This window comes from Protopterus annectens, chromosome 16.part0 (genome assembly GCF_019279795.1).
Source record: "Protopterus annectens isolate FY-2018-M chromosome 16.part0, PAN1.0, whole genome shotgun sequence".
Taxonomy (NCBI): Eukaryota; Metazoa; Chordata; order Ceratodontiformes; family Protopteridae; genus Protopterus; species Protopterus annectens.
Genome location: NC_056750.1, coordinates 691,758,362 through 691,770,323, shown reverse-complemented (window position 1 = coordinate 691,770,323; position 11,962 = coordinate 691,758,362). Strand labels below are relative to the sequence as shown.

The 11,962-nt window shown below is 37.7% G+C and overlaps 1 protein-coding gene across 1 annotated transcript; it reads right to left on the bottom strand.

Moving 5' to 3' along the window:
* Nucleotides 1–10,814: 10,814 nt before the first annotated feature.
* LOC122790649 (rho GTPase-activating protein 19-like) lies at nucleotides 10,815–11,641 on the bottom strand. Its single transcript, XM_044058174.1, is given in 2 exon segments — nucleotides 10,815–11,218; nucleotides 11,221–11,641. Coding segments are annotated over 2 exon segments (825 nt in total).
* Nucleotides 11,642–11,962: the final 321 nt, after the last annotated feature.

Below are 11,962 nucleotides of genomic sequence, written 5' to 3'. Positions count from 1 at the left end.
ACTCTAACTCAGCCCCAATCCTAGCCATACACCATATCTTAAAAAAAGGTGTCTATATCACAATCGTGAAACCACACATACGCGAATACGAAAACGTCAGCACATATTGAGCGAAGCTTGAAAACACAGAACGGCTTGAACTGCAAAATTCAAAATGTCAAACTGGCATAGTTGGCTAATCCCACCACCGGTTATGTACTACCTACCTAATCAAAATAAATAATCCACATTCATACATTTAACAAAACCCTACTTCTAACCCTAAACTATAGCTTACATATATTACTATGTATGCACTTACATTAACCCGCACCCTAACCATAAGGTCCATAACTATTGCACACTTACCTTAAGGAGCTATACCGGAGAGGGGCCAACTATGACAATTTGACGTTTCGAATTTCGTGCTCAAGGACATTTAATGTTTTCACGGTTCGCTCAATATGTGTCGGCGTTTCCATATTCGCACATTTGTGGTTTCGCGGTTGTAAAAGGTAACCTAAGAAAAGCCACTCCTGTAACACTGTCACTAGTCAAAACACACTTAGACACACACACACACACACACACACACACACACACACACACTACAAACATGAAAATCTAACTCCTTACCTAACCCAGACACTAACTCACACATACACATACACACACACACAAGCAAACACACACACACACATACACACACACACACACACACACACACACACACACACACACACACACACACACACACACACAGATTATAAACATGAAATCTAACCCTTACCTAACCCAGACCCTAACTCCAAAATACATGTACTCACACATAAACACACAACACCTGTACCTGTACCTAACCCATACCCTAACACCCAAACACACACACACACATACATCCTTGTGCCTATCCATTTCCAACTCACTTGTTTCAAAGAAATGGACCTTTGAGATATCGGATGTTCGACTATCTGGGTGTTTGACAACCTCAACCATCCCTAGCATTTGTCATACAAACCAACATTAATGAAAAGCTAACTGTTTTTAAAAAGGAACTGATAGAAAAGAAAAAAATCTAAACTTTAGAGGAACTTGTGAGATTATGATAAGTGTTGAGCCTTTCTTAGGAGGATGAATTAGTGGAAGCAACATGCCATCATCAGATATGACTGTCTGGAAGTGAAGGGGAAGCCATCAGGAGCTTTGTTTGTTTTGCAGATGGTGCAGGAGCTTTCACAGAATGGGAAACCAATAACTCATCTTTTCCACCCCTCCCTCAGGCCTAGGACTCAGTAAAGATCCAACATACTTTTCGTAACACAAGCTACTCTGGTAAGCGGAACTTTAATAATTCCAAAAAATGAGAATGAGTCAACTATGAGCAGGAAGCATCAAGGCTTAGGGAAGGACAGTTCCAGCAGTGTCCTAAAATAGGCAAGTCGTATTAACTTGCCAAATGATAAGGCTAAAGTGTTACATAATGTTGATAGTAGTTTTGTAATAAATTTGTCTGGCTATGTTTTTGACAATGAACAAATAGCTGTGTTAAACTGGTTTAAAATGTGTTCCAACAGTATTACCCTGCTTATATATGTTGAAATGTGAGATTTTTATGTTGGTTAGGAAATTATATCTAATGCATTTTATTAAAGTATCAAATGTAATAGATGGGTATATTTGTGAGAATATGGAATGAGATTCCTGAACAGATGAAAATATTAGTAAGGATGATAGTTTTTATTCTTGTGTTTTTTACTTTGAATCAAATTCTTATTGTTTATTAAATAGCCATGAAATAACATATAACACCACTTTTATGCCCCAATCATGCACGAGGGCATTCAATATGTTTCTACTATGTTATATTTTGCATTAGACTCTAAGTATTGGGAGTTTATGTCTAATATAAATGATGTGAGTTTTAATTTACGAAAATCTGAATGGAAAGCCCTAATGGGCTTAAGTAAACAGAAGGATTTGGTATTTAAACCATCCGATAAAGGCAAGAAATTGGTAGTAATGAATGTGCAATGAACACCTTATTAATAAGAATGTGTATGAAATAGTAGATATCTCTGTGTATAAGGAAGCATGGAGACAATTTCAAGATTTACTTTATAAATGATATAGATGGGGGTAGTTTTCAAAAGAAGATGGTGAGAAAAAAATTAGTACTGATGGTTGTACCATGGCACATTTTTACTGTCTCCCCAAAATTCATAAAGATCATATTAATGCCCCCCAGTTGCCCCATAGTTTCTGCTTGTCATTATTGTTTACATAAAATAAGTGTTCTGCTCCATAAACATTTACTGCCATGTCTACAGAAACTTCCCTCTTATATCAAAGATGCCTTTGATATTTTAGGGAAGATATCAGATATCAAATGGACTTACAAAATGGTTTGAATTGCACTAGATGTGAAAAGTATGTATACAAATATTCAACATAATTGTGGATTGGAAGTCCTTTAGTACTATTTAGGAGATAGTCTGCTATCTAACTTTATCACAAAGTTAATTTATTTTTGTTTAGTTAATAATTATTTTGAATTTAACAAAGAAATATATCATCTATTACAGGGCACAGCCATGGGAACACGTTTTGCTTCCATGTATGCAAATTTACTAACAGGGTTGTTTGAATAGAAATGTTTTATATTCAGGAATTTTTCAGAAAATATGTAGGCAGGTATTATAGATACATAAATGATTTAATATTTTTATGTAAAGGGGATTCTGATTTAGGTATGGATTTTATTTCAAGTTTACAGAATAATAGATTTGGTCCAGTTTGATGGACTATGAAGAGGGGAGAAGATAGTATTTTCAGATGAGCAATTGGAAGGTATTATGAATAGTGTAGTTCAAACAACAGTACATAGAATATTTGAAAATGGGCTTCATTATTTGAATGGCAATAGTTGCCCCCATCTTTATCAGCTTTTCCTCATAGGGAATGGTTTCATAGGTTGTATAACAATGATATGGACTTTAAAAGAGAGGGTAGTAAGATAATAGATATGTCTTTGAGGAGGGGATATGATACAAAATGTTAGAATATCTTGCTAGAGGTATAATTTATGGAAATTCTAGTTTGGGCAAAACACACAATATATATTGAATAATAGGATTCCTAGGCCCCAAGAATCAGAAGTTCGGAAAAAATATATATTTTGTTACAAACCTATAGTACATTTAGTGAACAAGTAGTGAATTTGGTTAAATATTATTGGGCTTTTTTGGTAAACCTCAAGGAATTTTCTAAGATGTTATACAAAGTTTCTTCTATCTCTTACAAAAGAGGGAAAAATACTCAGGATATGCTAGTACAGAGTAGATTTTCTTTTCCAATTAGTGATGTTCCACACATATTGGAAGGTTTATGTACCTTTCCTTGTGGGGACTGTTTATTTATTTTTATTTTTTTATTTTATTTATTTTTATTTTACATTTGTTAACTGGGATAGCCCGACTGGATACAGGTCCATTTTCAGCGGAGGCCCTGGGAGAAAAGTTCCACATGGATAGATACAGAAGAGTTAACAGTAGCAGTTTTATACAGTTACATATAGATACAAGTTACAGAATTATTGGAATACATACATACTTAAAAACTTTACAATATTAATTTGCTATAATATAAATTTATTTAACATTTGTTTACTGGGAAAGTCTGACTTGGAATGAAGCCAGTTTTTAGTGTAGGCCCAGGGAGAAATGTTCCAGATGCATGTCTCTGTAAAGTTCAAATTGTAAGTTTACTGTGAGATGTTTTGTTAAAATAGAATTAAGTTCATTATTCATGGCAGATATACTTGTAATACAGAAGTTATTATTTATGTGTTAAGATGCCCCTGCAATATGTTTTATACAGGTGAGAGTAAAAGAGCATGTAAAGTTAGATTGCAAGAGATATTAAGAAAGACAAGGTGGAATGCCCAGTTGCATTACATTTTAAATTTTGTCATAATAGTGATTTGAGGGGATTACAAGGTACTGAGTTGGAACAGATGTGTATAAATGTTTGGGATATCTGGATTTCTTTATATCTGTCTCCTTGTAGGCCCAAATAAGGCTCTCCACTAGCACAGCTGCAGAGTTAAGTCCTCAGCGAGTGTCCAAGACAAGTCTTCCAGCACCCTGTCTGTGAAATCAATGCTTAGTTTCCCTGCTCCAAGTAGCTCACACACACACACACCTGGGAAAGGCTGACACAGACTTACCTGAGGTCCCCCATTCTGCCCACAGTATAAGGTAATTAACACTGCCACCAGACACTCCACAATCAGCTACTCTAAGGCCCTTAACAAAGTGTGTCCAATTATAATCTGTAATATTAATACTAATACAAATGGTAGTATTTGACCAAGACAGCTAGGCCTTCAGGAGTGGCTCAAACAGTGTCAACAAATAAATATAAGTACTCTCAAAGGTTAAATACTTTCTAAAAAGACCAGCCACAATAAACATTTTAAATATATTTAATAATAAATAATAAAAGACCATGAAAATACTCAATATATATTTACAGTAAACCACAAAGTTGAAATTACAGGAAATATTGACAATAACATTTATGGACAGATTCAGGCAAGTAGAGAAAAACAATATCTAAACTAACTTCACTATATTTCCCTATTCCCTACTTACTTAATAGAGCAAGGCAAATGATGTGGGGAATAGTTCTTCTTGTTGTCAGGCCTAAAACAGAATACTCAATACTGAGAGATTTCTCTTTGCAATGTCTAAAATTTCCAAGATATCTAGCAGAATGACCTCATCTGGTCATCTGACTCTAGGTTCTTACACTATACCCATTTAAAGCTTGAGACATAATATTAGCATAGATGTGATAAGATGCATATCTAAAGTTTTGCTAATGTTTATGGCAGTGCCTGGAGTTTCCCCTCTTTTTACTGAGCTAATGAACAAAGGCTTCTTCTAGACATATGTCTTCTGGTCCTATTCAGAGCGGTAAGATAAGCACTTCCATGGCCCAACAGGTGGTCCATTTAACAGTATTTTTCTTAAAGTAAGAAGTAAGATAGCTGTTTAACACCTTATCTTCCGGTGTCCTTTGCTAACATATATACATACAGTCTCACATGTATAGTCCTTCTCTGTCCAGCAGAACCCACTATTGATACATTTTTTAACACTAGCAACTTTACAAAACTATTTTGATTTTCAAATGCAATACAGTTCTAATACATTGGTAACATAATCATCTGTACCAATCAGTTTGATATTCAACTGCCATACAGTTCTAATACATTTGTAACAGAAGCATGTTGTATAAATCAGTTTAATATTCAAAGGAAATATCATTATTTTCAGAACACCAGTTGGCTATGCTGGCACTAGCCCATATCATCACACAAGGCATCTGGTTTTATTTTGAAATATGGTGCTTTAATTCCAAATTGATTGAATACTGAGTGTAATTGGACATTTTTAATTTAACTGTATAACTGAATGATTGCTGGGAATATTTTTACTCAAGTCATTATATAATGAGAATCTTGTGTCATAGATATTTCACTCCTTGAAGACTGTATAGCCGAGGCACTAGAGTGTGTTACAGTATGTGATTCATATTAAAGCATTTACTTGGTGGATTATCTGGCTTCTGTAGTCATTGTTAATTTTGTTACTGCTGTTGGTGTGACATTCCTTCCTACTCTTATTATGGTTGTACTATGAAAGATGTGTCTCTTGTAAGAGCAACAAGTCCACTGTACTAGCCTTCATATATACCAGGGGTGTTTTCCTTTTCATTGGGCTCTTATGCTCATTTATATTAACTGAACATGAAATCATCCATTTCACTAGGCAGCGTCTATTATGAACAGATTATTTATTTATTTATTTCCAGTTTGATTACCAGGGAAGTCCACTGGGATGAAATGACCCATTTTCAGCGGAGGCCCGGGGAGAAAAGATCCAAGTTGCATAATACATTTACAATACAAGTGGTACATATGTATAACAGATACATTATACAAAAAGTAATAATTAACACATTTGGAGTCATGGTATTTAACAGAGTTCAGGGTTTTACAATTTAATTTAAGGAGCACTCTAACGTGTGGAGTTTGACAACAATATATGTGTGAACATGAGTACAGAAAGAGAGACGACAGAAAAAAGACATAGAAAATACACTCTGCTTATGCACAATTAAACATGGATGCTATTTACAAGGCTGAGTTGAGTTAGAGTAGCTATAGGTGTTATCGAAAGCATAGAGAGCCCGTAGAAAGAGAGAGAACACACTGGGTGGAGAAGGTTGAACTTGGATTAGGTAGGGTGAAGGCATGTACATTTTCATTTAGAGGACGTGTTTGAAAAGCAGGTTTTTAAAGTTTTCAGAGTTTGGCATAGATCTTAGAGTAGATGGAAGGGAATTCCATTTTTTGCCAAGTGAGTAAGAGAGAAGAAGTTGGCCAGCAGTATGTTTAGGTTTATTGATAGCTATTAGATTCTGATTTTCAGATCTTAGTGTTCTTTCGGGTATATAGGGGGGAAGGAGATTAGTTAGGGCAGGACATTTTGTTGGGTGAAATATGAGTCTATGAGCAGAGGTGAGTTGGAGGCAGTCTAGGTAGTTAGGGAGTTCGAGCCAATTCAGGGATTGTACAACAAACAAAGACAATAAACACCTGATGTTCATAAGGGTCATTTGCATATATCCCATGGGCCTCTGATACAAGAGGTTTAGGAGGTTACTCAGTGGAAGTTCTAGCTTTGCTGGAGTTTTCATTTTGTTTTTACTGATTGGTTTTTCAGTGACCTTCTCACTTATTGTCTTTGTTGTTTGGGATATTTTTGCAGTGTCCCTAATGATAATGGACATCAGCTGGGTATAACAGCCCTGTGTTTCTTATGCTTACTCAATCACTCTGCTTGTACTGTGCTGACGAGGTCATATCAAGGCCAAAATATGCATATCCACAGCTAGCGGGGTTTGGCTTTATTGGCCTGAAAGTGTCCATTAAAATGATGAAACAAGTCATGGGCATTCAGAATTGCCAATTAGCTAAACATCTGGTGTTCATAAGGGTCATTTGCATATATCCCATGGGCCTCTAATACAAGAGGTATGCAAGGTCACTCAGTGGAAGTTCTAACTTTGCTGGAGTATTCTGGAATTGGGGAATTGGAATTTGGAGGGGAATTATAGTGAGGAGGTTAGAAAAGTCTAGCACAGAGCCACCACCTTCTGAGAGCATGAAGTCATGGGGGTAGGGTCTCAGAGTCAGAGATGGAGGTTTGAGCCATGTTTCAGAGATGGCTAAAATGTCAGGTTGGTTATGGCTTAACCAAGCTTGAAATTGGTGAATTTTGTAAGACTTTGTGCATTTAAAGTAAAAAGCTTTAGGATGGTGTGGTAGGAGGTGGATGATAGAAGGTGGGTGTTGGCAAAGGAGGGAGTAGGACCAGGGTTAGAATGAATATCACCAGCTTGGAATAAGTTATTAAAGGTATTATCCTTTAGCCATTTGGGTTTACTAGGTATGAGAATTAATGGTTTTAAGGTTAGAGTGGGTGACAATGTCTTAACTTTAAAGGAGAGAATTTTAGGGTGGAATAAGTGAAAAGTGTTGGACTGGATGAGAGATGAGGCAAAGGAGTGGAAATGGGAGTAGGATTGAGTGCGAGGGTGTATCTGTATGCTGGTTGTTTTAGTGGGTAATTCTGGGCAAGTATTAGAGTTGCATGAGCTAGAAAAATAAAGAGGAATTAGGTTAAGGGAGAGAAGGCAGGGTACTAGAAGGGTACGATGCCTTGATAAGAGCATATTAGCTAAAATAGAGAAAGAATGATGCAAGAGTATGGAAAGGAGAAGGTTGAATAGGATGGGAGGTATAAAAAAGTACTGAAGGTTTTAACAGGATCTTAGTGTGGGAGTAATATAGAAATAAAAAAAAGAGGAGGGGTATGTAATTATATGGGTGGTGTGCAGATGGAAGAGTATGAAAGGGAAGTAGAAGGGAGGGAATTGGTGGGGGAAGCAGCTATTGGGTGAATAGGTCGGGGGTGGGGTCAAGAAGGAATAAAGGTAGGAGTGCTGGGGGCGGGTGGAAATTGGGGGCAGGGTAGGGGAGAGGAGTGAGCCCGAAAGGTGAACGGAACGGGATGGATCAGAAGAGGTGAGTACAGAAAAAAAGTATCAGTAAAAAACAGTTAAATGGGTGTAAAAAGAGGGTTTGTTCTGAAGTTTAAGGAGAGGTAGTACAGGCTGACCTTTACTAAGGGAGGTTTAGCATGAAGGGAAAGGATATATACAGTTGCAGAATGATGAATTCAACAGTCTTTTTAGTAGAAAATTAACTTATCAGGAATAACGTGTACAAGTGGGGTTTACTTAGGTTGATGCTGCTACTTAGTGGTAGAGGGAGGAAGCAAGTAGCAAGGAGAGTCTAAACCTGTTTGGGGTGTAAATATAGTCTTAGTTATGGAAAACAGGAGGAGGTGAGAACATATGGTTTATGATAGGCTGCTAGAATGCATGCATGGGAGGCCAGACTAGCACAATAGATATTAGAACAAGGCAATGTATAATTTGTAGTGAGGAACATACATTTAATACAATCCTATTGGGGGGGGACTTTTCAGCACTAGTGTTCTGATTACCAGACAGGCTGGCAGCTGGCAGACTTAGGGTGCCTTCAGATGGTGGCTGGAGTATTTCTTTTTGCTTTGAGGCAGGGAGGGAACAACCAGGACGGATTACTGTGAAAGAGAGAGAGACAACACTTGGTTAGGTAAAGTTGTAGATAGATGGAAAGGGGAGGGACAGAGGAAGCCAGATAGGGAGTGATATATACAGAGAAAAAGATGGTGTTAGGAAGCACAAAAGTAGAAAGGGGATGGAGTTAGATGTGGCTAGAGCTAGGCAGTAGAGGGAGAGATTCCTTAAGGGGAGTATTAGTATAAAGAAGCACGTAAAGGCTAGAAGTAGTACAGTTTAAGCAGTATGGGTTGCAATACTTAAAGACAACATTCACATTTACCTCAGCTTTGTATCAGAGACCCTATTCCTTTGGCAGGAGAGAGTCACACAGCAGTAATGTAAAACTACATTTATCGACGAGCAAGGAGAAAGTATCACAATCACTACCTAATATTCTAGTTATTACAATATAATATGCAGAACAATATCTAGGACACAGTGTACACCTTATAAACTCAAAACAAAGGGGGACAATTAGCTAAGCTGATAACTGAGCTGTAACACTCGCAGTAGGGCCTTATGTCTACCTTAAGAAAAAGCAGGCAATCAATTATACAAATCAAATTTAGTTAGCTTTCTGTTAGCAAAATCATTTAGAGTGGTTATCTGGACATAGTAAAAACACAGACACAACCTAGAATTTCAAGTTAATACAACAACATATGCAGAAGAATATCTAGGTCTAAGAGTAATTCTTTTATACACAAACTGAGGGAGAATATCAGCTAAGCCGATAATAGAGCTTTGAAGCTCGTAGTGGGAGCTTAATTCCACATTAACAATAAACAGGCTTCCAGTTATACATTTTACATAGAGTGCTTTTAGTACAACATCATTTAGAGTGGGTTTCATTCAATTTACATATTTTTTAGTGTCCTCTAATAAAGCATAATTTAGAGTGGGTTTCCAGACATAAGTCAGCAGACAAAGCCAGCATACAACTCCCGTTCAACATTATTATTATGATGCAGCAGTAGCTCACGAGGAAGGCGTCTGACCCGTTCCAAAAGCGATTTACAGCTGCAGAGCCATAAAACACTTTAAACTATGGGGAGCTGAAACAGAAATCACAAGAAATATGTTTACACTACACTATTGTGGGCAAAAACAGATTAGCAGTGGGAATGTGGTGTTCAGAAAATGTCCAGCACATTAAATGAGCTGTGAGATTCCCCTTAAAGCCATAAACAAAGAGGAAGGAGAGACTTAGTTGCTGAGCCTGTTATTAGGCAGTTAGGCATAAAGTAGAATGTTAGCGCACCTTATGAGGTAAGCAGGCATTCGGTTTAGACTTTATCTGGCGTCCTTTTAACACCGCACTTGAGTTGGTTTCTGAGGTGAGTAAGCAAGCAGCGGCCCTAGAACGAGTCCTCTTTGCCCAGATTATTTAACAGCTGTGGCGGGAATCAAATCAGGAGCCTCACTCTTGCAAGTACTGAGCGGAAGTTACAGGAGCCAAAACACATGTTTACCACAGGTATAGCACAACCATCACAAGATACACAGACAAACAATGCTATTAACGCACATCTCAGGCTAGATCCCTGTATAGTAGCATAGTAGCTACCTAAGCAGCTTACATTAACACACAGATACACTGAAATGGACTTACCGGGATGCGAGTCTAGCAGCCCAGAACCGTGGGACCGGCACAGGACAGCTGTGGACGCTTGGTACAGGATTTTAGAAATGGTGCCACAGTCCAAAGCAGGAAGAAGTAAGCTATGTGGGAAAGGTAGCTGGCGGGGAGGGGTTTGATAGAGGAAGATGGATAGGGTAGAGAAATATTAGGTAGGAGAGACTAGTGGAGTGGGAAAAAAGGAGAGAGGGGAAACCTGAGAAGGAAGTAGACTCACCAGAGGTGAGTACAGCAGAAAAATAAGTCTAGAAACATCTTCTTTACCTTTCTTCAGAAATACTGTAAGCAATGGCACAAATGCTGCTTTGGATAACAAACAAAAGTAAAAAAAAAATATCCACCCTTGCACAGAATCAACAAACTTGGAACGTGCATGTGAAACCATTTGCACATAGCATTGTTTTCAGCCTACAACTTTGAAAACAATACAAGAGAATATAGATGTACAATGCAACTTTTAATTAAGAATACAGCAATCCTTCCTTACATTTTTGGGCCACAAAATGTGTAGAGCAAACATAAGAGCCAGGTTGTGAGCAGACATCTTATTCTTGTCCCATTGCTTGGCCGTGTGATACAGGAGGTCCAGCAGAAGTTTCAAGAAGTTGCGATTGGGTGGTGGAAGTAGCAGGAAGAGCAGCTGCAGAGCCTCCATCTGGCACTCCTTGTCAGGTGTGTTTGTCTTGTTCCCTTTATCATCAAATTTCTTCAGATCAGTAATTTTGAGATGGACGTGATAATGTTTATGCATTAACAATGGCTCTGGTAACTCCCCCAGAAATGTCTTGAGTACTGTTGCTACGTCATTTGGGTGAAAGTCACCAGCATCCAAATCTACATCAAGCCCATTGTTAAGGGCATTTTCAGAATCTGTTGTCTGATGCTGTTTCCAGGAACTCGGAATAGTCCCTCCAAATGCAGATTTTTATGAAGATACTCAGTCAGCTGATAAATCTGAGCAATGCCTTCTTCTGTCAATGGTGTTCCAAATATTACTCCTTTTTCTTTACATTTTAAAAAGCTAAAGGTGCGAAAGAACACAGTTGAATATGAAGAAACAGACTGTTTTGGGTCTTCTTCGCCTATCAGCTCTGCAAACTCATTCCCAGGCAGATCAATTAACCATGTAATGTTGCTGACAACCAATTTCATAAATACATCGGGCTTTTCATGTTTCAACTTTTTCACAAAGAAATCTGGATTGAAAATAACTGGCTGGCTCCGAAGAAAGGATTCATTGCTAATGACAATGTTACAGATGGTGTCCCTTGGGGTTGTGTGCATGTTATATCCACAGGCTTTAAATGCGGAACCTTCCTGCATGTACATTAACTCATTAACACCCAAGTGGTGTGAAATGTCACACCTCTAGCAACCTACACACATGTTGTATTCCAGAGCATTTTCCGAAAAATAAACATTATAATACTCCATAATCTCATTTCCTTATAAATAAAATCAAAATATTTCCTCTTCTGTATTCTAGACAGGTCATTCCTACTGCAACACCAAAGCTGACAATCAGCATCCATGCAGCACACTACAGGAGTAAGAAAAATAAAATGTCTGCAACTCTGAATTGAGGTGTTTATGTAGATTAAGACA